Raw genomic sequence first — 27,523 nt, 5'->3', positions numbered from 1 at the left:
TCAAATGCAGTTAGTAATCCTGCAAACCAAATTTTGCTTTATGACATTGGGTTAAATTGAACTAATGCAAGAATAGTAATACTTAAAATCAAATTTATTGCTGCTCTTATGTTAAATGACATCAAGCTTTGTTAAACTTGTAATACCAAAACTGAACTTTCTGCTGGTACTAAACATAGGTTGCAGATATAGTTAGATGAAGTTGCAGTTAATAGGATACCAAGTGTCATGTCGTGTGCTGAAAGTTAATAGCAACCCTTTGGACCATCGCATTTTGCCCACTTTAACAAGCTGCTATAATAAAAGCAAAATACTGCGGATGCTGGAATCTGAAGCAAAAACAGAAAACGCTGGAAAGCCTCTGCAGGTCTGACAGCGTCTGTGGAGAAAGAATGGAGCCAACGTTTCGAGTCTGGAGTTGAACTCAGGGCCCCCAGAACATTAGCTGAGCTTCTGGATTAATAGTCCAGCAAGAATTCCTCTAGGCCATTGCCTTCTCTTTGCTCTAGCTTTGATTAAGAGCAACTGGTGCCAACTGTGGAAAGGTTAGAGAACCAGCTTCCATCTGTGCATGGGGGTGGGGGGAGGCTGTGTGGAAGGGAACAGTGGTCCGCAGTTATGTTATGTGAGGTTTTATGAATAAACCAACATTGAAGACTGTCCAGCTCCGGATTTTTCCTTCGCCAGATGTTCAAACAAATTAACATCTTGTTCCTCTTTTCACGTGAAAATGTTTCAATTTAACAAATTCTAGTCCAAGTGAACAATTTTGTACTTACTGTTGCGTTCAACACAAAGAGCATTTATCACTACTTGACTAGGTTAAGATTATTTTTGCTGGAGTTCAGACAAATGAGGGTGGATTTCATAGAGACTTATAAAATTCTAACAGGTCTATACAGGGTAGATGCAGGGAGGATATGCCTGATGGTGGGGGGAATCCAGAACCAGAGCTCACAGTCTGAGGATTTGGGATCGTTCATTTAGGATGGAGGTGAGGAGACATTTCTTCACCCAAAGAGTGGTGAGCCTGCGGAATTCATTACCACAGGAAGTAGTTGATGCCAAAGTATTGAATGTATTCAAGAGGTGGCTCGATATAGCACTTGGGGCGAATGGGATCAAAGGCTATGGGGAGAAAGCAGGATTTGGCTATCGAGTTGGATGATAAGCCATGATCATAATGAAGGGCCAAATGGCCTCCTCCTGCTCCTATCTTCTATGTTTCAGAGGCTGACAGAGCCACCAGTGCCCTAGTATATCTGGATGATTCCAGCATTAATTGTTTCTTTCTGGAATCCTGTTGGTTTACTTCAGTGGTACTTCCTGAGCGGCACCCCACCTCCACGTGGCCCAGAAAGCTCAGAAGGAACACACCTACTGGCTACTACTGCAGGTGGAGACATGATACCTGGCAGAGTGCAAACCATCTGTGCCCAACTCTTGATTCTAAGGGTGGCACAGCGGTCAGCACTCTGCCTCACACTGCTAGGGATGCAGGTTCGATTCCTGACTCAGCTCACTGTTGGTTCGGTGCATTGGCCATGTTAAATTCTCCTTTAGTGTACCTGAACAGACACCAAAGTGTGGCGACGAAGGGATTTGCACAGTAACTTCATTGCAGTGTTAATGTAAGTCTATTTTGACAGTAGTGGTTAGCACTGCTGCTTCACAGTGCAAGGGACCCAGGTTCAATTCCCTGCTTGGGTCATCATCTATGTGGACACAGCACATTCTCCCTGTGTCTGCATGGGTTCCCTCCGGGTGCTCTGGTTTCCTCCCACAGTCGGAAAGATGTGCTGGTTAGGTGCATTGGCTATGCTAAGTTCTCCCTCAGTGCACCCGAACAGGCACCAGAGCATGGCGACTAAGGGATTTTTACTTTAATTGCGGTGTTAATGCAAGCCTACTTGTGACACTAATAAATAAACTTTAATCTTTCTAAAATTCCGTTTTATACTGAATTAACCATCTCTAACCGTGGTACTTTTTTTTAGATACCAGGTGGCGGACAAAAATTACTGTTGCCAGGAGAAACCAGTCATGAGGTCAGGCCTGCCAAATTAAAAAGGGCCTGAACAGGAAAGAGCTGGAGAATGTGCGCTGAGCTGTTAAAGGGGAAATCCTGGACCCTTCTGTGGTCAGAAAACTATGCTCCAATAAACCTCAATTCAAGTGATGGTGAATTAAGCTTGTGTTTAGAACCCTGCAAGAGAAGGAAGTAAGGTAATAACATTGTTGGGAGAGTGTTGCCAGCAGAAATTCTCATGTTTGAGATGTGCTGGGTGGAAGAACAGGACGTTCCTTTACAACTAGCCAAAGACCACTGGACCACTCAGCATTAGACAGGCTCCACAGAGCTCCGGTATGATGGACAGAGTAGCAAATAGGCCCAAGTTGGCTGAAAACTCTCACTTTCCCAGAAGCTTTCCCAGTAATCAGCTGACAGGGCCTTTGTCTATGATGGAAAACCTGGCAAGCTGAAAAGCCCTTGAACTCATGCAATATTCCCAGACAAAGTGGCAGGCAAACAATCTAGATCCCCCTCAATTCATCTGATTTGATTTGATTTATTATTGTCACTTGTATTAGCATGCAGTGAAAAGTATTGTTTCTTACACACTATACAAAGCATACCGTTCATAAAGAAGGAGACGAGAGAGTGCAGAATGTAGTGTTATAGTCATAGCTGAGGTGTAGAGAAAAATCAACTTAGTGCGAGGTAGGGAAGAAGCTGTTCTTGAGTTGGTTGGTACGTGACTTCAGACTTTTGTATCTTTATCCTAATGGAAGAAGGTAGAAGAGAGAATGTCCGCGGTGCGTGGGGTCCTTAATTATGCTGGCTGCTTTGCCAAGGCAGTGGGGGGTGCAGACAGAGTCAGTGGATGGGAGGCTAGTTTGCGTGTTGGATTGGGCTACATTCACAACTTTTTGTAATTCCTGGCGGACTTGGGCAGAGCCATTCCAAGCTTTGATACAACCAGAAAGAATGCTTTCTATGGTGCATCTGTAAAAGTTGGTGAAAGTCGTAGCTGACACGCCAAATTTCCTTAGTCTTCTGAGAAAGTAGGGGCGTTGGACGACTTTCTTAACTACAGTGTTGGCAAGGGGGGACCAGGACAGCTTGTTGGTGATCTGGGCACCTAAAAACTTAAGGCTCTCGACCCTTTCTACTTCGCCCCCATTGATGAAGATAGGGATATGTTCTCCTCTACACTTCCTGAAGTTAATGACAATCTCCTTCATTTTGTTGACATTGAGGGAGAGATTATTGTTGCCGCACCAGCTCACCAGATTCTGTATCTCATTCCTGTACTCTGTCTCGTCATTGTTCAAGATCTGACTCAGTATGGTGGTGTTGTCAGCAAACTTGAAAATTGAGTTGGAGGAGAATTTGGCCACGTAGCCAATTGGAAATGACAGTGCCAGCTTTTGGCTTTGTGTATATCATTTTGTCAGAGTTGGAGAGGTTAAAGACTTGTTTCTTTCTCCAAATTCAGGTTTCCACCAATCTACATGCATCAACTCTTAATGTTCTGATTCAGCAATTATCTATTAATAAGGTACGGTGGTTAGCATCGCTGTCTCACAACGCCAGGGACCCGCATTCAATTTCGGCCTCAGGTCGTGCGGTGTGGTGTTTGCATGTTCTCCCCATGTCCACATGGGGGTGCTCCGATTTCCTCCCACAGTCCAAAGATGTGCAGGTTAGGTGGATTGGCCATGCTAAATTGACCCTAGCGTCAGGGGAATAGAGGGGATATGTGGGGTTATGAGAATAGGGCCTGGGTGGTGCAGACTCGCTGGGCCAAATGGCCTCTTCTGTACTGTAGGGATTCTACAATTCTAAGGCTACTCATCTTAAAAAAAACTCTTTCTAAACACCAACACCCACTAAATATAACAGGTTAACCAAAAGTTAGAACAGTACAAGTAGGACTGAACTGCTTGCGATTTAAGGGGAGGTCGGGTGGGAAGATGCCATCCATAGTCTGGACACCCTCACTGTCCAAGGAGAAACCTATGTGGGCACTTCTTCTATTAGCAGCCTAGCCTAGAATAGGAATTCTCATGTGATAGAAGGAAACAGGCCCTGGACTCTGGGGCAGTGTAAGTACATCTAAACAAAATGTAAAAAAAGAACCCCGCGTGAATTGTAAAGAGGGTACCGAGCCACAAGAGAACTTAAGGCATGGATTTATTTTGCTATCTTAAAAAAAAGTGTTAAGAAAGGAACACATCATTGCCAGTAATGTATACAATGTACAGAGACCAAGGCAGCATACTCATTCACAACTGTAGTCGAAAGCACTATTCTTCATAGAAGAAGCTGAATGTTAAATAATGAAGGAGGAAGTATGCATTTATTGTGACAGTGAACACCCATGGATCACTCTGGAAGCCCTGATTTCAAAAGCTGAATGTATTTATTCCCTAGGAGATATTTTTACAAGATGCTTTGTACTGGAGCCTATAATGTTCTCACCTTCACAGCTTGGACACAGAATGAGTCGGTTAAAGACTACATACACCGTGTACGGATAGGCTGATCTAAAAATGGATGTACAAGCTTATTGTCCTGCTGACTAAATAAGTGTGCATCATAGAGGCTCAGGGGCCACATATCCAGTGAGTTTAAATACATGCTTCCAATTAATTTGTATGTATCTCACTTTGCTAATACAAGCAGATCTTGATATTATGGATTTGGACCTAGGCTCAAATGAGGCAACAGTGCAAAAGGAAAAAAAAACCCCTCTCTAAACCTGCAGGCCCATGAAAATTAAACAGGACCAACCAGCAAATAAGAGATACCAGCTTAAATACATCTCTGCGCCTCGTCTTCAGTGGCTGGATTACCAGGGCGCTGAACCTGCAGGTCGGGCACTCCGATCTGAACTCCCCTTTTTAACTTTCAACCATTAAATAGTCTGATGGCATGGGCTGCATCCAACTTCATTCACAAACTGATGAGGAAAATAAATAGAATTTGGCTTTGCAAGTAGCTGATGGACCCATGACTTGCAGGTGCTAGTGGGAGTCGCAGGAACAATCAGGTAACTCGAGCTTTCTTTGACCTCTGAGAAATAGACTGAAAACAAACAACAGAAACTCGATTAGCTACGTAAAGATTGACTTCCTGAAAAACATTTTCTTTTTGCCGGTTTTCACCCCTTCTCTCTCTCTATCTCGAGGGCAGCAAATCTTACTATGACAATAACCCATCTGGTTCACTAATGTCCCTTAGGAAGGAAATCTGCTATCCTTACCTGGTCTGGCCTACATGTGACTCCAGAGCCATAGCAATGTTGGTGACTCTCAACTGCCCTGTGAACAAGGGCAACTAGGGATGGGTAATAAATGCTGGGCAGCCAGCGATGCCCATGTCCCACGAATGAATTTTAAAAAAATTATATTTACATAGCACCCGTAACATAATAAGGTGGGCAGCATGGTGGCACAGAGGTTAGTACTGCTGCCTCACAGCATCAGGGATCTGGGTTCGATTCCCAGCTTGGGTCATTGTGCAAACTTTGCAGAAACATTCTCCCCATGTCTATGTGGGTTCCCTCCGGGTGCTCCAGTTTCCTTCCATGGTCCGAAAGACGTGCTGGTTAGGTACACTGAGGGAGAATTTAGTGTGGCCCGTGTACCTGAACAGGTGCTGGAGTGTGGCGACTGGGGGATTTTCACACTAACTTCATTGCTGTGTTAATGTAAATCTACTTGTGACACTAATAAATCGCTCTTATAACACTAAGACTCTCAATTGTATTCATTTTTATTGTTCATTATCCGAGCCAATTCTGTTTTTGCCACTCATCTTCCAGTGACAGGATATGCTGTGGGATACAGTCTCAAACAGAGCAAGGAGTAGGCAGATACTTACAGTTCTTCTCCGATAGAAGTGCGGGGCTAATTCTAACAGCCATGAAGATTCGATCGCGGTCACATCTCTCATGAAGTACTTGGATGTCTGGATGATCTCGTTGTACACAACCCTGGTGACAGATGCAATGTGACAATGACAAACTCACAGGCAGCTGTAAGATTCCCCCACTCCATACAAAAAAATAAGTATTTAAAATCCCAGATTGTACAACTTGGAATGTGCAGTCTGCAATGGGATGGAAAAGTTGGATAGTTGGAGGCTTTATCCCAGGGTGGAAATGTCAATTACCGGGAACATAGGTTTAAGGTAAAAGGGGGAAGTTTAAAGGACATATAGAATCCCTATAGTGCAGAAGGAGGCCATTCAGCCCACTGAGTCTACACTGACCACAATCCCACCCATGCCCTATCTCTATATCTGTCCTAGCCAATCCCCCTGGCACTAAGGGGTAATTTAGCACGGTCAATCCGCACATTTTTGGACTGTGGGAGGAAACCCATGCAGACACGAGGAGAATGTGCAGCCTCTATACAGACAGTGCCCAAGCCAGGAATTGAACCTGGGTCCCTGGCGCTGTGAGGCAAGAGTGCTAGCCACTGTTCCACCATGCCAATGTATACAAGAGGCAGGTTTTCTTTTACACAGAGGGTGAAAGGGCCTGGAACGTGCTGCCAAAGGATGTGGTAGAAGTGGACACAATATCAACGTTTAAGAGGCATCTTGACAGTTATGTGAATCGGCAGGGAAGAGAGGAATACAGATCGCGTAAAGGCAAAAGATCTTTAGTTTAGAAAGGCGCCAAACTTGGTGGCCCAAAGGGTCAGTTCCTGTGCTGTACCGTTCTTTGGAACTAGATTCAGTAAAAACTTTCCAGAAGGGAACTGGCTATACACTTGAGATGTGGAATGGGGAACTGAATTTCAATGTGGATCAAGACTGATCGGATAGCCTTCAGAGATCCAGGACAGGCACAATGGGCCGAATGGGCTAGTTTTCAGAGAGCCAGGACAAACGCAGTGGGCTGAATGTCCTCCTCCTGTACTCTTTCACTTCGTGCTTCAATATTTTACATGGAAAAAAAAATACAATTATCACAGAGTTAAACTTACCACTGTGGTTCCTTCTCTCCGTACAGTACAGAAGTTGGATGAATATGAAGCTCATAATCATCTCGAATGGTCCTGCAAAAAAAAGGTTGTTAATTTTTTCATAAATATGCTTCAGCTGCAGTCAACACTAGAGGATGTTGTAGTTAAAGGTAATGGGTACATGAGACTGCAGATTACTTATAAATTAGTTTAATTTTTAAAAACGTGTTCTTTCATGGGATGTGGGCATTGAGAAATAGAATAGAATCCCTACAGTGCAGAAGGAGGCCATTCAGCCCATTGAGTCTGTGCTGAACACAGTCCCATCCAGATCCTATTCCCGTAACCCCACATATTTACCCTACTAATCCTCTGTCAGTACAGGCAATTTATCATGGTCAATCCTCCTAATCCGCACATCTTTAGATTGTGGGAGGAAACCAGAGCACCCAGAGTAAACCCACACAGAATGTGCAAACTCCACACAGAAAGTGAGTGATCCGAGGCCAGAATTGAACTCAGGTCCCTACTGCTGTCAGGCAGCAGTGCTAACCACTGTGCCGCCCACCGTCTTGTTGGCAAGACCAGCATTTGCTGCCCATCCCTAATTACCCTTGAACTGAGTGGCTTGCTAGGACATTTCAACACACATTGCTGTGGGTCTGGAGTTACATGTAAGCCAGACTGGTAAGGCTGGCAGATTATCTTCATTGAAGGACACTGGTGAACCAGATGGGTTTTTACCACAATTAATGATGGTTGTCATTAGCGTGGATAGAGGATTGGTTGTCAAATAGGAGGCAGAGAGTGGGGGTCAATGGGTGCTATTTGGATTGGCGGTTGGTGACTAGTGGGGTGCCCCAGGGGTCGGTGCTGGGGCCTCAGCTATTTACCATTTATATAGATGATCTGGAGGAGGGAACCGAGTGTAGGGTGTCGAAATTTGCTGATGACACCAAGATTGGGGGAAAGGCAAATTGTGCGGAGGGTGTGGAGAGTCTGCAGAAGGATCTAGATAGGCTGGGCGAATGGGCCAGGAAATGGCAAATGGAATTTAATGTTGGCAAGTGTGAGGTGGTCCACTTTGGTAGGAAGAATGGTAGGAAGGACTATTACTTACGGGGCAAAAAACTGCAGCAGGCGACGGTGCAGAGGGACCTCGGGGTCCTTGTGCATGAGTCGCAAAAACCCAGCCTGCAGGTGCAGCAGGTGGTCAGGAAGGCGAATGGGATGCTGGCCTTCATAGCGAGGGGGATTGAATATAAAAGTAGGGAGGTCTTGCTGCAGCTGTATAGGGCATTGGTGAGGCCGCAACTGGAGTACTGTGTGCAGTTTTGGGCGCCGCACCTGCGCAAGGATATTTTGGCCTTGGAGGGAGTGCAGAGGAGGTTTACTAGGCTGATACCGGAGTTGAGGGGGTTGAGCTATGAGGAGAGGCTGAATAAACTAGGCTTGTACTCGTTAGAGTTTAGAAGAATGAGGGGAGATCTCATTGAGACGTATAAGATGATGAATGGGATGGATAGGATAGAGGTGGAAAGACTCTTCCCGCTCAAAAAAGACAGTAGGACTAGGGGGCACAGCCTCAAGATAAAGGGGGGGCGGTTCAGAACGGAGTTGAGGAGGAACTTCTTCACTCAAAGGGTGGTGAATCTCTGGAATTCTCTGCCCGTTGAAGTGGTGGAGGCTGCCTCGCTAAATATTTTTAAGAAGCGGGTTGATGGGTTTTTGATAAGAGAGGGGATTAAGGGTTATGGGGAGAGGGCGGGAAAGTGGAACTGAGCCACGACAGATCAGCCATGATCTTATTGAATGGCGGGGCAGGCTCGAAGGGCCAGATGGCCTACTCCTGCTCCTATTTCTTATGTTCTTATATGTCATGGTCACCATTATTGAGACTTGCTTTACAATCCAAATTTATTAATTGAATTTAAATTTCACTAGTTGCCACGGTGGGATTTGAAACCATGCTCCCTGGGGCATTAGCCTAGTCTGTAGCATTACCACAACACCACCATCTCCCCAAATTATAAGGGAGATTTTCCATGGAGTGTCACAGGAAGAATTTTTCTTTCCCCCCGAATCTCTTTTCTGAAGATGTTGGCTCTGCTCACCCAAACAGCCATAATTTATGTGCAAGTTGCGATAGTGAAGGGTGGCACAATGGTTAGCACTGCTGCCTCACAGCGCCAGGGACCCAGGTTCAATTCTGGCCTTGGGTGATTGCGTGGAATTTACACATTCTCTGTGTCTGCATAGGTTTCCTTTGGGTGCTCCGGTTTCCTCCCGTAGTCCAAAGATTTCATAGATTTTCATAGCATCCCACAGTGCAGAAGGAGGCCATTCGGCCCATCGAGTCTGCATCAACCACAATCCCACCGAGGCCCTATTCCCATAACCCCATACATTTGCCTTAGCTAGTCTCCCTGACACTAAGGGGCAATTTAGCATGGCCAATCAATCTAATGCGCAAACCTTGGGACTGTGGGAGGAAACCTATGCAGACATGGGGAGAATGTGCAAACTCGATACAAACAGTGGCCCAAGCCAGGAATCGAACCCAGGTCTCTGGCGCTGGGAGGCATCAGTGCTAACTGCTGTGCCACCATGCTGCCCTAACCCCAGGTTAGGTGGATTGGCCATGCTAAATTGCCCCTTAGCGTCCAAAGGTGCTCAGGTTAGTTGGATTAGGCATGGCAAATGCACAGGGTTGCAGAGATTGGAGTGGGGGAGGGGCTGGGTAAGATGCTCTTTTAGAGTTGGTGCAGACCTGATGGGGTGAATGGCTTCCTTCTGCATTGTTGGTTTTTATGGTTTCTGGTTAGTATCAAAGGGCTATTCAATCACAGGGGAGTCAGAACTGATCCATGAGCAGCTTCTTTCAAAAGGGCATAGATGGGCACTTGTCATAGAGAGTTATTATGAAAACCCTACAGTATCTCAAACAGGATAATGCTTTGCATCCAATTGCTTTGTAATAATGGCTGTTGGATTCATTATAGATGATTGCAAGGATTAAAAAAAAAATCAAAAACTTGATGACAAAAGTGCCTTGTTGTTTGTTACCTGTAGAATCCAGAGTAATGAAACTTCGCAGCATTAGCAAAGAAGCCTGAAACAATACATCGCAGGATCGGATCTGGGTCACCTGAGGAGACAGCGTGCAAAGCAGGTCAGTTCTCATTCCAGGAGCAGACTACTTTACCCATGTTCTGTTAACGTGGAACTGTGGAACGGACTGAGGCTGGAGTAGGCCAACTCAGGTTGGGACCTGGCTGGTTCTGTACCAGGGCTGGGCTATTGCTCTGACAGCAAATTGTAATCAATAATTTCTCTGCTGTCATGCCATCAGAGTCAACAGGATTACATTTTTGCAATAATCTATTTAAAAATTTAACAAATGTAATACCCGATTACTATTCACCGATTTCAATTTTGCATTATATGAACTAAAACGCTCATTACAATAGCAAATAACGCTCACACAAAAGAGATTATTCAAATGTCCTCTGTAATCATATTGCAAGGAGTCAAACACGGATGTGACCAAACAGATTTCTCACTATTCTAATTAAAACAATAGTGAAACATGCAGCAAATCCAATCTCTGCATTATATTGGCCTCTGCTTGGTTCCTCCATGTGATATTGTGACACACTTTCACTAGCGTGAACTGGAGACTTAAACCAGAGATCTATTCAGATTACAGCTACTTCCAGGACCTAGTAGTGCACTGACTGCATCACAAACCAATAGAGTGTAATGTTGGGCCTGAAATTCACTGCAACTTGTATTTATATTGCGCTTTAATATTATAAATGTCCCAAACCACAGGAGCAAAGTATGACACTGAGCCTCATAAGGATGTGTTGGGTCAGATGATCTAACTGCAACGTCAAACACACAGGTTTTAACGAGTGTCCTAAGGATGGAAAGCAAGGAATAGAGGCAGAGAGGTCCAGGGAGAGTCACAGTCACAGAGGTTTACAGCATGGAAACAGACTCTTTGGCCCAACTTGTCCATGCCACCCTTTTTTTTTTAAACCCTAAGCTAGTCCCAATTGCCTGCATTTGGGCCATATCCCTCTATACCCATCTTACCCATATAACCGTCTAAATGCTTCTTAAAAGACAAAATTGTACCCACCTCTACTACTACCTTTGGCAGCTTGTTCCAAACATTCACTTCCCTCTGTGTGAAAAAATTGTTGCCCCTCTGGACACTTTTGTATCATTCCCCTCTCACCTTAAACCTATGCTCTCTAGTTTCAGACTCCTCTACCTTCGGGAAAAGATATTGACTACCTAGCTGATCAATGCCCCTCACTATTTTATAGATCTCTATAAGATCACCCCTCAGCCTTCTATGCTCCAGTAAAAAAAGTCCCAGCCTTTCCAGCCTCTCCTTATAACTCAATCCATCAAGTCCTGGTAGCGTCCTAGTAAATCTTTTCTGCACTCTTTCGAGTTTAATAATATCCTTTCTATAGTAGAGTGACCAGAACTGTACTCCAAGTGTCGCCTTACCAATGTCTTGTACAACTTCAACAAGATGTCCCAACTCCTGTATTCAATGTTCTGACCAGTGAAACCAAACATGCTGAATGCCTTCTTCCCCAATCTATTCACCTGTGACTCCACTTTCAAGCAGCTATGAACCTGTACTCCTAGATCTTTTTGTTCTGAAACTCTCCCCAGTGCCCTACTATTAACTGAATAAGTCCTGCCCTGGTTCAATCTACCAAAATGCATCACCTCGCATTTATCTAAATTAAACTCCATCTGCTAATTGTCAGCCCACTGGCCCAACTGATCAAGTTTCTTCCATGTTTCTTCAGAAGGAACTGTTCAAAATGCAGCAAATGAAAATACAACAGAACTTACTCCAACTTATAAATCAAAGAAAGCATTTAATAAAGAAACATCATCACTCAAAACTTGGAGCTTCTCCCCTGTGCCAACCCTAGCTCTCCACAATTCTACATAGTTCCTTATTTATAGTGAATCAGTTGGTCAGCTGACTATTACATCACTCTGTAATTGGTTCCATGTTTTACTGGGTCAGCTGACCCTTACATCTTGTTCCCACTGGTCACATTACACCCAATCAAAGCTGTCACTGGTTACATTCTAACATTCCAGACCTTCGAACCTAGACGATTGAAAGTGCACCCAGGATGGAGGAATTAAAATTGCAGAGGCTCAAGAGACCAGAATTAGAGGAGCATCAATATCTTAAAGGGTTCGGGAGCTGGGGGTTTACAAAGATTACAAAGATAGGGAGGGACCAGGCCACTGAGGGATATGGAAACGAGAATATTAAAATCGGGACCTTGTTTGACCTGGTGCCAATAGAAACTAGCCAGCGTAGGGGTGATGAGGGTGGGGAGGCTTGGCCGCAAGTTTACAGACGATAGAATGTGGAAAACCAGCCAGGAGTGCTGTGGAATAGTCACAGCATGGCGACACAGTGATTAGTACTGCTGCCTCACTGTGCCAGGGACCTGGTTTCGATTCCCAGCCTGGGTCGCTGTCTGTGCGGAGTTTGCATGTTCGTCCTGCGTCTACATGGGTTTCCTCCCACAGTCCAAAAGATGGGTTGGTTATGTGCACTGGCCACGCTAAATTCTCCCTCGGTGTACCCAAACAGGTATCGGAGTCCAGCGACTAGGGGATTTTCCACAGTGACTTCATTGCAGTGTTAATGTAAACCTACTTGTGACACTAATAAATAAATTTGACTTAAACTTAAAAACTCAAGTTCTTAAGAGGTAACAAAGGCATGAATGAGGGTCTCGGTAACACACAGCAAGTTCCTGAAGTTGGAAGAGGAATGTAGCCGACAGAAGCCAAACACTTCTCCTCCATGACAGCAAAGAGAAACTGCTTCCTTGGATTCTTCTTATCAACTGGTTAATATAGTGCAGAGTGTGGATTCACTGTTGCTTTAATTAGGATTGTGAGATGGTTATCGGTAAGGGCAAAAGTCTGGATTTTTCACTCAACCAGGCCAAAGTCTCTCAGATCCTCTATCTTAAGTCTGAATGAATAAATTCAGCAATAGACATGTACCTCCCAACCCTCTGCCTACCCCTGTCTGCAGCGGAGAACCAAAACCTTGTTGACAGCAGATACAATACTCTTGACATAATTGTCACAGAAACGTGAGCAACCATTGTTAATTATTGCCATTGCGCAGCCAGCCGACAGCACAATAGTTGTCCTGTAATAACGTGGTTGTGCCCAGCATAAGGAATTTCAAATACTCCACCGTGTTGCTACCTTCGCTTGATTTCTTTGGCACTCTGAATTTGGACAATAGCTTCTTCAGTTGTTCCCGGACCACCGTGGCTCTAATGAGTCCTTTGTAATTTAAGAAGTGTTTCTGGCACCATTGCGAGTTTTTATTGTGCTGCAACGGACAAAGAAAATACATTAATATTGGCAGTGCCGATCTCTAACTCATCTTTCGTGGCAGCGGTGCGATCGCGCTCCCAAAACGTGAAGAATTTAGGAATGTAACGAGATAGAAATGGAAAGCGGTCACCCACTCTGAGGTTTAAAACATGAAAAGGGACTCAAGGTGTTTAGCAGGTTAGATAGCATCCGTAAAGAGAAAATGTTTTGGGTGTAAATTGTTCCTCAGAACTGATGTCAACACCAACCTGTCTTTCCTCTTTACTGATGGATATTTGAGCCTCCATTCTATAGAATCCCTACAGTGCAGAAAGAGGCCATTTGGCCCATCATGTCTGCACCAACCACAATCCCACCCAGGGCCTATCCCCGTAACCCCACACATTTATCCTGTTAATCCCGCCAACCTACATATCCCGGGACACTATGGGGCAATTTAGCATGGCCAGTGCACCTAACCCACACATCTTTGGACTGTGGGAGGAAACTGGAGCACCCGGAGGAAACCCACGCAGACACGGGGTGAACGTGCAAACTCCACACAGACAGTGAATCTGGGAATTGAACCTGGGTACGTGGAGCTGTGAGGTAGCAGCGCTAACCACTGTGCCAGCCTGTTCAGTTTTCCATTTTATTTTAGCAAAATTACATCCTTTTAAAGTTTATCTATCACAGGTAAGCTTACATTAACACTGCAATGAAGTTACTGTGAAAATCCTCTAGTCGCCGCACTCCGGCACCTGCTTGGGTACACTGAGGGGAGAATTTATCATAGCCAATGCACCTAACCAGCACATTTTTCGGATTGTGGGAGGAAACCGGAGCACCTGTAGGAAACCCACGCAGACACGGAGAGAACGTGCAGACTCCGCACAGACAGCGACCCAAGCTGGGAATCAAACCCACGTCCCGGGCGCTGTCAGGCAGCAGTGCTAACTAATCACTGTGCCACCCTTCAGGAGTCAATCTGACCATCTTTCATCTCACCCCAGTAAACCCACATTCCTCCACTCTGCTGGATCACAAGTCTCACTTTTTCCTGTTGAGGCCATGTTGCAGAGCCATACCTTTTACAGGGCTTTCAAAGGGTGGAAGTTAGGTTGGCACCTGGATTTAGAAATTCCTGCAGAATTCAGCTTATTTTACAGCATGCCGCTGTTCCCTTTCAGCTGTTATGGATATTGTTGGGGCATCCCAATTCAAGGGGAATTGATGGCCTAGTGGTATTATCACTGGACTATTAATTCAGAAATTCAGGTAATGTTCTGAGGACCTGGGTTCGAATCCCACAACAGATGGTGGGATTTGAATTCAATAAAAATATCCGGATTTAAAGGTGGCACGGTGGCGCAGTGCTTAGCACTGCTGCCTCACCACCAAGGAACCAGGTTCCTGTCTGGGTGGAGTTTGCATGTTCACCCCGTTCTGCGTGGGTTTCCTCCGGGCGCTCTGATTTCCTCTCACACTCTAAAGATGTGCAGGTTAGGTGGATTGGCCACGCTAAATTGCCCTCTGTGGCCCAGGATGCATAGGTTAGAGGGATTAGCAGGATAAACATGTGAGGTTACAGGGATAGCGCCTGGCTGGGATTGTTGTTGGTACAGGCTCAATGGTCTCCTTCTGCACTGTAAGGATTCTATGATTCTAAGAATCTACTGATGACCATGAAACCATTGTCGATTATCGAAAAAACCCATCTGGTTAATTAACGTCCTTTAGGGAAGGAAATCTGCCGTCCTTACCTGGTCTGGCCTACATGTGACTCCAAAGCCACGGCAATGTGGTTGGCTCTCAACTGCCCTCAGGCAATAAATGCTGGCCAGCCAGTGACACCCATGTCCCACGAATGAATAAAAAAAAACAACTGGGATATCTATGTGAAGTATCACAAATTAAGGAATGAAGTTTGCTCGACTGGTGTAGCTCCCAGCTCTAGTACAAAAGCTTCCATTAGTCCTTCTATCCGCTAAATCCATATATTTACTACTGACCAGTTAGAACGAACCAGTTATCAAGGGAAGAAAGGATTTTTAACACAGAAGGCGGGATTGACCCGGTATTCATCGTCTCTGCTTCCACCAACCTCATCGGCAATGAATGATTTCCAAAAGAAATTGGACGAGCACTCGAGAGAAATAAACATATTGGGCTCCCAGATAGAGCGGGGCAATGGGACTGATTGGATTGGTCAAAGGAGAGCCAGCAGTGATTTAATGGACCAAATAGCCTCCTTCTGTGCCATTCTGGCTCTGTGTCAGACAGCGGTGGTTATACTGTTCACTCACATCAATGTTTGCTCAAATATATCAACAAATTGCATTTCCAAAATGCTGTCAACACTGTAAGACATTCCAAGGTGCTTCACAGGAGAACGTTCAAAACAAACACAGAACAACAAAGGAGATATTCAGAAATGTGACCAGAAGCTTGGTCAAAGGGGTAGGTTGCAAGGAGGGTCTCCAAGGAGAAGAGAGAGGCAGAGATGTTTTGGGAGGAAACCTCAGAGCTTATGAGCTACACAGCTGGTAGTTGGCACGGCTGCCAATGGTGGAACGATGGAAAGACACCAGAATGCAGCCGGTTTGGGCTCTGCTTATTGGTATCTGGCTATCAGGGAGATATCTAATCATTGAAATAAAACTCTTCTCAGTCACTTGATTAAAAATGTACTGCAACAAAATCATGTACAGCAATCTGCAAACAGGCAGGCTTGGATTCCCTTGATATAAGCAACCCGAATGTTTTTTTTTGATAAAGGAATTCACCCCATCTTTTCTCTTCCCTGAAGGTATTGGCTTCACTGCTGGATTACAGAACTCAGACACTCACAGCCGTATGGCCAGTCTTCATGTGTGAACCTAGATAGTAAATGGTGGTAGGCTTTTAAATTCTGGGCAACATCACCTCTCAGTCTGATCCTTTCCTCCCAGCACATCCACACACGTGCACAGTTCAGTAAGGATTTTGCTAGACAATAAACAGAAGTTAAGACACTGGATGTCTTTTTATTCTTTCCTAAGCCGAGGTCAGCTAACTCAGCACAGACCTGGAATCAAATCTAGGATTACCTGGTCTGCGTAGCTTAGTCCAACACCAGGCATTGCTTTGATTCGCCAGGTCACAGTAGGAGTCATCAAGGCGACATGGTGTCACAGCTGCCTCACAGTGCCAGGGACTTGGGTTCAATTCCCAGCTTGGGTCGCTGTCTGTGCGGAATCTGCACATTCTTCCTGTGTCTATGTGGGTTTCCTCCGGGTGCTCTGGTTTCCTCCCACAATTCAAAAGATACTGGTTAGGTGTATTGGCCATGCTAAATTCTCCCTCAGTGTACCCGAACAGACGCTGGACTATGGCGACTAGGAGATTTTTCACTTCATTGCAGTGTTAATGTGAGCCAACTTGTGACACTAATAAATAAACTTTAAAACTTCAGATTTAGTGAAAATTTCTCCAAGAAATGAAGACTCCAGGGCAAAGCTTTAGAATCCCTACAGAGCAGAAGCCAGCAGTTTGGCCCCACTGAGCCTGCACTGACAACAATCCCACCCAGGCGCTATCCCTGTAACCCCCTGCTAATCCCCGAGCTCACACTGCTGGGACACTAAGGGGCAGGTTAGCATGGCTAGTCCACCTAACATGCACATTTTTAGAATGTGGGAGAAAACAGGAACACTCGTAGGAAACCCATGCAGACATGGGGAACAATGGTGTTATTTCACAGGTTTTCTTAAGTATAGGCTTACAGTCACCCCACCATTGGGTTATGCATGACATGGTACAAATGTTGTCACTGCTGTGACTTAGGCACAAAAGGCTGGTTCCAAACCTTAATGAAGGCCTCATAGACATTCAGCATTGTCAGATGGTCTCCCTCTGCTACAGCGAACTTCCTGTGCTCTCGAGCCTTGAAGGGAAATTGAAATAATTACAGTAAGATACACACAGAAGCACTGAAGCAAAATTAAACCACAGCAACAGACAGCATACCCCAGATGAGGAACAAAAAAACAAACAAAAGCCTCTGGTATCTCCCCCCATCACTACCAGTAACCGTACCACACCCCCACCCCCACGCTCCCCCCCACAACACTCTTATTGATTTTGATTTGATTGATTATTGTCACATGTATTTGGATGCAGTAAAAAGTATTGTTTCTTGTCACTATACAAAGCATACCGTTCATAGGGGAGAAGGGGCAGAATGTTGTGTTACAGTCATAGCGTGTAGAGAAAGGTCAACTTAATGCAAGGTAGGTCCATTCAAAAGTCTGACAGCAGCGGGGAAGAAGCTGTTCTTGAGTTGGTTGGTATGTGATCTCAGACTTTTGTATCTTTTTCCTGACCGAAGAAGGTGGAAGAGAGAATGTCCGTGGTGTGTGGAGTCCTTGACTATGCTGGAATGCTCTCATGCTGTCTTTTACTTACTGGACATAAGTTATGGCAGCTGATTAAGATAACAGTCACAATTTCAGGCTTTATATAGACATTTTCTATTTGAGCAATTTTGTAATAGTTTCCATACTGTTCTGACTCAGAGACTTTATTAGCAGCTGGATAATGTAGTTCATAGAATCCCTACAGTGCAGACAGAGGCCATTCAGCCCATCGTGTCTGCACCAACAACAATCCTACCCAGGCCCTCTCCCTGTAACCCCAAGTAACGCCCCCCCGACACCAAGGGGCAATCCCACCCAGACCTGTTACCCGTAATCCCAAATATTTACCCTACTAATCCCTCTAACCTATACATCTTGGGACACTAAGGGACAATTTAGAAGGGCCAATCTAACCTAACCTGCACATCTTTGGAGTGTGGGAGGAAAACAGGAGCACCCAGAGGTGACCTAATAGAAGTTTACAAGATTATGAGTGGCATAGACAGAGTGGATAGTCAGATGCTCTTTCCTAGGGTAGAAAAGTCAAGTACTAAGGGACATAGGTTTAAGGTGTGTGGGGAAAAGTTTAGAGGAGATATGCGAGGCAAGTTTTTTTTACACAGAGAATGGTGAACGTCTGGAATGCACTGCCCGGGGAGGTGTTGGGAGCAGGTACAATAGCAGCATTTAAGGGGCAACTAGATGAATACATGAATAGGATGGGAATGAGAGGATACGGACTCTGTAAGCGAAGACAGTTTTAGATTAGTTAGGGCATCATGATCGGCACAGGCTTGGAGGGCCGAAGGGCCTGTTACTGTGCTGTGCTTTTCTTTATTCTTTGAAACCCACACAGGCACAGGGAGAATGTGCAAACTCCATACAGACCATCACACTTAAGGGCCTGAATTGAATCTGGGTCCCTGACGCTGTGAGACAGCAGTGCTAACCACTGTGCAGCCCAAAGATACAAGATTCACAAGAGCCACGATCTAATTGAATCATGGAACAAGCTCCCAAGGCTGAATGGTCTACTCCTGGTTCCTACTCCTGTTACTGCTGTAAACTGCATGAGCAGCATTAATGATTCCCTTACTTCCTTTAATCTGCTTAATGAATTTGTTAGGGGTTTTTGCTACGTCACCAACCTCAGTTCAGAATGGCAGCTTTAAATTCTGAGGCAGCTTTACAGTGTGGAATAAGTGCATCGTTTAAATTAAAAGTAGCGTTTATTTATTAGTCACAAGTAAGGCTTACATTACCACTGCAATGAAGTTACTGTGAAATTCCCCTAGTCGCCACACTCCGGCACCTGTTCAGGTACACTGAGGGAGAATTTAGCACGGCCAATGCACCTAACCAGCACGTCTTTTGGTCTGTGGGAGGAAACCGGAGCTCCTGGAGGAAACCCATCCAGACACGGGGGGGAAAATGTGCTGACTCTGCACAGACAGTGACCCAAGCTGTAATTCTGAGCTGTAATTTTCTATGGTTCTATAAGTGCAGGTCAGTGGGACTAGACAAAAAATGGTTTGGCACAGACAAGAAGGCCAAAAGGCCTGTTTCTGAGCTGTAATTTTCTATGGTTCTAAGCACGGGAATCGAACCTGGGGTCCCTGACACTGTGGGGCAGCAGTAATAACCACTGTGCCACCATATGCAGTTAAACAAAAATATGAAACGCAAAAGTCTGACAAATATTTTACAGTGTTAAGCATGAAAATACATTCTGATAAAGGTTGACTACAGACTAATTATCCTTTTTGAGTGTTTTCAGTTTTGGAATAAAAGTCTCCGTTACTTGTTGAAAATGGTGCTGAAAACTGTTGTGTGCACTAATTACAGTGATGCCAACATTCGGGCAATTGCAGAGTTCAAAAGAAAATCACAGCTTCCTGCCAGGAACATCCCCTTTTTTTGTTGGCTGGGATGCAGAACTGAATCCACCAGCTTCTAGACATTCCCAATAAACAAGATGCCAGCATTTTCTGCCTTATTTCAGATCTCCAGCTTCCGCGGTAGTTTGTTCTCGTACAGTAAGCAATCACCTTGTTCAGATTACAACAAGCTATTTACAGTGATGAGCCCATTAGCAATTTAAAATGAGTAAATCACCTTGACCTCGGAACAAAAGACGATCTCTGCTTCCTTAATTAAAACCGAATCAAAGTGAAATTTGTGACAAGCACAATTACAGGGAAAACCATCCGGTTTTTTTTTCACCTGGCTGAAATGGAAATTATAAATTGCTCCCTTTTTTTTGGCTGTAAGCATTCATTTGAAGGATAGCAGGGTAATTTAACATCATAATAATCATCAGGTAATGTAAATGCTAAACTACCTTTTGGTTTACCTTTTATTTAGTAATGAATTGGGGGCAAAATGAAAAGATGTGGGGGAGCTCTATGGGCCAGATTATCCTTTCCCCTCAAGGGGGAGACAACTCTCGGTCACGCTTCTATGTCCCCTCGGTACAGAGGGGTACATTTATGGTGCTATGTAAGTGTGCAGGGACCACTACAGTCCTGTAAAATGAAACCGTGCAAATCCACAGTATGTGCCATGTGATGCTGTAATCCTTCAGCTGCCTTGCCTCAACCTCAGAAAACCGTTCAATATGAAATGTAGCGCACAGACAAGAAATAAAAAGGATTCTTTTTTTCTGAACCAAGGAAAAAGAAAACCTAATTACTGAATGTACATGAAACAGCAAATGCGGGGCAGTGAGCCCCAAATGATATTTATATGAAGCACACAGACCTCACGGTTTGCGATGTGTTTTGAACCTCATCTGTTACATCGTAGCTTCAGAATAATTTAAGGGATCCACTGAAAGCAATGTGTGCATATGAAATAAAAGCAAATTACTGTGGATGCTGGAATCTGAAACCAAAAGAAAAAGTGCTAGAAAATCTCAGCAGGTCTGGCAGCATCTGTAAGGAGAGAAAAGAGCTGTCGTTTCGAGTCCAGATGACCCTTTGTCAAAGCTCGAAACGTCAGCTCTTTTCTCTCCTTACGGATGCTGCCAGACCTGCTGAGATTTTCCAGCATTTTCTCTTTTGGAGTGTATCTAAAACCCTGGTTAGGCGCACATTTGGAGTACTGCGTGCAGATCTGGTCGTCACACTGCCAGAAGGACGTGAAGGCTTTGAAGAGAATGCCGGGAAGGTTCACTGGGATGTTGCCTGGTCTCGAGGTTGTTAGCTATGAGGAGAGGTTGAATAAATTAGGATTGTTTTCACTGGAAAGACAGACGGTGAGAAGAGACCTGATAGAAATCTACAAAATGATGAGAGGCATAGACAGGGTGGATAGTCAGAGGCTTTTTTCCAAGCTGTAAGTATCAATTACAAGGGGGAACAGGGTAAAGGTGAGGAGGGGAGATAGAGTTTAACGGAGATGTGCGGAAGTTGTTTTTCACGCAGAGAGTGATGGGTGCCTGGAACGCACAGCCAAAGTGAGTTGATGGCAGCAGGTAAATTATCAACAGTTAAGAGGCATCTGGATGGGTATATGAATGGGGAGGGAATAAAGGAAAGCAGATCGAGTAAGGGCAGATGTTTTCTTTTGTGGTTTAGTTAGGGTATCATGATTGGCACAGATTTGGTGGGCTGAAGGGCCTGTTCCTGTGCTGTATTTTTCTTTGTTTATCGAGTAAGTAGCTGAATGCTAGAGACCAATGAAGTTCTGGGTTCAATCCCTCTTTGCTGGTTTAGCTGATCCCAAGATGGAACTGCAATAACGGTGGGGGAGGGGGACGGGGAGGGAGGAGAGAGAGCGCAATTATATAGCGTGCTGCATGGACCTTGAGTGAGCAATGAATTGAGCTTGGCTCTGATGGCCTCCTCAGTCAAATAGCCTGCTGACAATCAATGCCGTACGAGTGGTAGATAAGATGCTGCAGGATAACTGGTGCATGTAAAGCCATGCCCGAGAAAAGCGTTGAGCCCTTTGTGAAAGGGCAGAGCTGATGAGGACGGGGTGGGGAGTAACTGGGAATAAAAATATTTTATTTTTATGTCATGAGCATACTGCACATGACATAAAATCATGTCATGCGCAGTATAAGGAAGGCAGGAATTGGTAATATATGGATAAATTATGTCAGATCTTTGTAACTCAATTATCCATTATCACTAAATATTTTGACGTGATAAATAAATATTACGTACATTCACGTTATGTTCCATGGGAGCCCTTAAATTACATTGTGACAGTAAAACGCAACGCCCGTTCCCCTAAATATAACCTAGATCCCCTCTGCTAGATTACTGCTTTCTTACAGGGCAAAGGCCAATCAAGGGGTGCTGATTAGGTGCATTGGCCCATGCTAAATTCTCCCTCAGTACTGTAACTTCATTGCAGTGTTAGTGCAAGCCTACTTGTGATACTGATGAATAAACTAAATCTGCACTCAGAGATTCAATAACGAATATTAGAAATATTCTGGGTGGGGTGGGGGGGGTGCGGTGGGGGGCTGGGATGGGCAGGCTGTGAGACTTTACAAAACTTCCGAACCTACCGCTGCACTTTTCTGGTTTGGAGGCAGCACAAACACATTCTGTATCTGCATCATGGCCGCTATACTCAAAATCTCCTGTGAGCACCCAAAGTTTCCTCAAATTAAAAGAAAAAAAAGGAAAAGATTAGTAATTGTCACCTGCACTGTGCACCTGCATTAGTCACAATGTGAATGTGAAATATGGTGATTACGTGCCCGTAAAAAAAAAGTACCTTCTTCCTGCACATTTTATTCTCTCTCTACCACACTGCATACCACTTCCTGAATGAGGTAGTCATCAGCCAAAATTAGCCTGTTCTGAATGTTTCAATAGACTTCTCCTGCAAGCGCTGTGACCACCGGCAGACAGATACTGTACAAATATTCATTATTTGTCAGTGTATGTTTGCCAATGTACTTCAGCCGTTATGTTCTTATTAGCTTGCGCAGCATTCACATTCACTGAATCTTGATGCAATATTGAGGATTTGTTAGGAACGAGCTGATGTTGTGTTTTTTTCTGTCTCCGATAGCTGGGCTGCTGGAAGCCAGGCTGTGCTAGGAAGTGCCTGAAGTTCACATGCCACCTCCCGCAGGCATTCCCTCCCCCGCCACAGTCTAACCAGAAAGCTCAGTGGCCGATGAGCTGAAGGATGTGCGTTGATTTGGGCCGCTAATGGCCCTGAAATGCACACGCAATACCGGCTTTACGCAACACTGTGGCTGAATCAACTTTGTAAAAAGTCTGACAACACCAGGTTTTAGTCCAACCTATTTATTTGATAATATTCTCACTAGCTTTCGAGGGGACAGCCTCTTCGTCAGGTGAATGGAGAACTCTCCATTCACCTGACGAAGAGGCTGTCCCCTCGAAAGCTAGTGAGAATATTATCAAATAAATAGGTTGGACTAAAACCTGGTGTTGTCAGACTTTTTACTGTGTTTACGCCAGTCCAACGCCGGCATACCCACATCATGAATCAACTTTACCAGGCCTGGAAAAAGAAAATCAGCCGTACATTTGCAATCACTCACTCACGCTCCAATCTGCGTTTGGAAATACATCTGGGGATAAGCAGCCCTTGCAGTAGGATACCTTTGCTATGAACACATACTATTACATAGAATTCACAGCACGGGCCATTCGACCCAGCTGGCTTGTGCTGGCCTTTATGCTCCGACAGCCTCCATCCACCTGACTTTACTAACCCAACCAGCATATTCTTCTATTCCTTTCTCCTTCATGCACTTACCAAAGTTTCCTTTATAGCCTCTATGCTAGTCACATCAAGCACTCCATGGTGGCAAAGTCCATATTCTAATTGCTCTTGATGTAAAGAGTTCCTCTTGTGAAGAGCCTTGGAGTGTTATATTATGTTAAAGGTGCTATATAAAAATAAGTTGCTGTTGAATTGACTTGTCTATGTGGAGTTTGCACGTTCTCCCCGTGTCCATTTGGGTTTCCTCCAGTCTCCTCCCGCACTCCAAAGATTTCAGGTTAGGTGAATTGGCCATGCTAAATTGCCCCTTATTGTCTCCAGATGTATAGGTTAGGTGGATTGGCCATGGTAACTTGCCCCTTGGTGTCCCAAGATGTATAGGCTAGATGGATTGTCCGTGCTAAATTGCCCCTTAGGGACCCGGGTTTGATTCCCGGCTTAGGTCACTGTCTGTGCAGAGCTTGCACATCCCCATAACCCCATGCATTTACCCCAGCTAGTCCATCTGACAATAAGGGGCAATTTAGCATGGCCAATCTACCTAACCCGCACATCTTTGGACTGTGGGAGGAAACCAGAGCACCCGGAGGAAACCCACGCAGACAAGGGGAGAATGTGCAGACTCTGCACAGACAGTGTGACCCGAGGCTGGAATTGAACCCGGGTCCCTGACACTGTGAGCCAGCAGTGCTAACCACTGTGCCACCATGCTGATGGCACAGGTTAGTAGGTAATGTGTAAATAAAAGCCTGTAAAAGTATGTGAAGATTGGCTGCAATTCTATCCTTCACCACCTGGCTATCTGAAATAGAATACTGGAGCATCTGAGGTTCTCCTCCTTTGAACAGGGAAGGTTAGGAGGTTTGCTGGATACATTCAAAATAGACTAATAAGGAGTATAGTTTTCCATAGGTGCAAGGCTTAGTAACTAGAAGGCACAGATTTAAGATCATTATCAAAAGAACCAGAGGAGAAATTCTGGAAAGCACTCTATGTGGGAGGAAACCCAAACAGGGAGAACATGCAAACTCTGCACAGTGACCCAAGCCGGGAATCGGACCAAGGTCCCTGGCACTGTGAGGCAGCAGTGCTAACCACTGTGCCACCTCTCTTTGAGGCGACACTCTTAAGATAGCAGTCATGATGGATCTTTCCTTTGTGACAATAAAACAATACCTCTCCAGCAACAACTCGGATTTATAAAGCACCCTTAACCTAGCCACACACCCAAAAGTACATCACAGGAGCATTATCGTACAAACCCTGATACCAGTATCAGTGCAGTTAACCAAAAGCTTCATTAAAGAAGGTAGATGTTGAAAGAATGTCTTAAAAGGAGCGGAGAGCGCTAGAGAGGCAGATAGGTTTAAGGTGGGAATTTCAGAATTGAAGGCAGTGCTGCTGTTGCCAGTACACTTTACTATCCTGATGCAGAGGCTTACCTGATTCCAGAAGCATTTTAGCAAACATGGGATTTAGAGGGAATTCAGCCATGCGTAGGCCCAGAGGGTCGGTGAGGAAGCACTGATCGTTCAGGCCTGCAAATGGAACAGGGAACAAATCTGCCATTAATGACACGATACATCTGTGAGGAAACATATCTCATAGAATCCCCACAGTGCAGGAGGCCATTCAGCCCATTGAGCCTGCACCGACAACAATCCCACCCAAACCTTATCCCCGCAACCTCATGTATTTACCCTGCTAGTCCCCCGATACTTTAATTTAGTTTAATTAATTAGGCAATTAAATTAGTACAGCCAATCAACCTGGCCAGCATATCTTTGGAGTGTGCGTGCCAACCGGAGCACCTGGAAGAAACCCACGCAGACACGGGGAGAACGTACAAACCCCACACAGACAGTGACCCGAGGCCGGAATTGAACCTGGGTCACTGGCGCTGTGAGGCAGCCAGTGTTAAAGACTGTGCCACCATGCCGCCCTGTGTAACTATTATTCTTGCTATGTAATTCTTAACTTGTTTCAAAAATTGAACTAACTTTGAAGGAAAAAAATGTAGCCTCTCATTCGCTTCAGTAAGAATGGAAAGCTTGTGAGCAGTAAGGACGTTACTGAGTTTTTGAGGTTTATTTGGATCGGGGGCTCTCTCTTTTGGCAATAGCATCAGGGTGAGACTGAACAATACTCTCCTAAGGTCTGCGTTCAACATAGATCCAGACTGGGCGGAAATGTTTTACTTTAAGATTCAGAGATTAAATGAGTTTATAGCATTGACAGTGGTCGTTGGCCCAATATACTGTCCCACTGGAATCAACTTAGCTCCAAAAAGATCCCACCTATCTTCCCCTTTAAAGAGAATAGTGTCGTTTCATGCTGGATATATTACTTGGGTTTGGTGTCAATGTAAGAGGCCTCCATGTTCCTGATGGGACAGTCTTTTAAAGTTAAAGTTTTTTATTATTGTCACAAGTAAGGTTTACTGCAATGAAGTTATTGTGAAATTCTCCTAGTCACCACAGTCCACCTGCCCGCCCGTTCGGGTCAATGCACCTAACCAGCACATCTTTCAGAATATGGGAAGAAACCAGAGCACCCAGAGGAAACCCACGCAGACACGGGGAGAACATGCAAACACTGCACAGTGAGTGACCCAAGCCAGGAATCGAACCCAGGCCCCTGGCGTTGTGAAGCAGCAGTGCTAACCATGCCATCCAGTGTTTTATCTGCCGAATGTGCTGGTTAAGTTGATTGGGTCGTGCTAAATTGACCCTAGTGTCAGGGGAATTAGCAGGGTAAATACGTGGGGTTATGGGGATGGGCATGATGTGGAGATGCCGGCGTTGGACTGGGGTAAACACAGTAAAAAGTCTGACAACGCCAGGTTTAAGTCCAACCCATTTATTTGTTAATCAAATAAAATCGGTTGGACTTAAACCTGGTGTTGTCAGACTTTTTATTATGGGGATGGGGCCAGGGTGAGATTTTGGTTGATACAGACTCGATGGGCCGAATGACTTCCTTCTGCACTGCAGGGATTCTATGATTCTAAAAAACCCAGAGACTGAAGTAAATTCATTCACTGCATTCCAATTTGCAGAACAGGCTCAGTGCCAACAGACCCAGCATGTGGAAAAACATCCTCATCTGACCAAGACGCAGAGTATAAGGCAACAGTTTACTTAACATTAAGTCGGTAAACAAACATAATGCTGGAAAATAATTACAAACCTTTTCATCCTCCTCCAAATGACAAATTAACAAAGCTGTTTATCTAGCGCGATCTCTTAAGATAAGAGTGATTTTTAATTCATGTATGTTCACCTTTGAAGTACTGAAACACTGGGAATGATCGAGCTCAGTCTCCCGGCTGACCGCCGGGGACAGCCTATTGTTAGCCGACAACTGGGAGTTCTTGGCCGCAGAGTCCGACAGCAACGAGTGGACAAAGACTCAGTGACCCTGCCCCCGACCCTGACCCAATCCACATCTGACATTAGCTGTCAATCAACTCAGGTCCGTGGAATTCGATGAATGGCTCAAATCAGTGGCAAATACTTGAATTACCTGCTGGATGGGTTCCAGTCCCCAGGTACCGTGTGAACCCATGCACATTGAGGACATCCAGAACCACCCGAGTGTCTGCTTTCCCCCTACATTGTGAATATTAGCCAGGCTATAATGTGCAGCTTGCCGGAAGCTGCCACCAGTAACATACCTAAACCTAGTGGTGACTGGAAATAAGTAAACTAGTGGGTAATCAACCAAAATGGCTTAGTTTCCTCGTGGACTCCATTATGTCCCATCACCATGCAATCCCTACAAGTGCAGAAGGAGGCCATTCGGCCCATCGAGCCTGCACCAACAACAATCTCAGCAAGGCCCTAACCCTGTAACCCTATGTATTGACCCAGCTAATGGGTGGCATGGTGGCATAGTGGTTAGCACTGCTGTCTCACAGCGCCAGGGACTTGGGTTCAATCCCAGCCTTGGCTGGAGTTTGCACGTTCATCCTGTGTTTGCGTGGGATTCCTCCGGGTGCTCTGGTTTCCTTCCACAGTCCAAAGATG

General features: G+C 45.0%; 1 protein-coding gene across 3 annotated transcripts in view; it reads right to left on the bottom strand.

The window, feature by feature from the left end:
* Positions 1–4,197: 4,197 nt before the first annotated feature.
* Positions 4,198–27,523, bottom strand: part of dhx35 (DEAH-box helicase 35) — a 67,424-nt gene continuing 44,098 nt past the window's right edge. For all 3 annotated transcript variants that reach the window (XM_080204395.1, XM_080204394.1, XM_080204396.1), the window contains exons 15-22: positions 24,938–25,033; positions 22,297–22,391; positions 17,225–17,302; positions 13,264–13,393; positions 10,048–10,129; positions 7,003–7,074; positions 5,891–6,002; positions 4,198–5,092 (exon numbers count right to left, since the gene is read on the bottom strand). In XM_080204395.1, the coding sequence (XP_080060521.1) occupies positions 5,054–5,092; positions 5,891–6,002; positions 7,003–7,074; positions 10,048–10,129; positions 13,264–13,393; positions 17,225–17,302; positions 22,297–22,391; positions 24,938–25,033 (704 nt within the window). In that variant the 3' untranslated portion in view covers positions 4,198–5,053. The remainder of the gene's footprint in view (positions 5,093–5,890; positions 6,003–7,002; positions 7,075–10,047; positions 10,130–13,263; positions 13,394–17,224; positions 17,303–22,296; positions 22,392–24,937; positions 25,034–27,523) is intronic.

Source organism: Carcharhinus amblyrhynchos, chromosome 16 (assembly GCF_965287045.1).
Source record: "Carcharhinus amblyrhynchos chromosome 16, sCarAmb.v2.hapA, whole genome shotgun sequence".
Taxonomy (NCBI): Eukaryota; Metazoa; Chordata; class Chondrichthyes; order Carcharhiniformes; family Carcharhinidae; genus Carcharhinus; species Carcharhinus amblyrhynchos.
The sequence above is the reverse complement of the archived record's forward strand: the minus strand, read 5'-3'. Positions and strand labels throughout refer to the sequence as shown.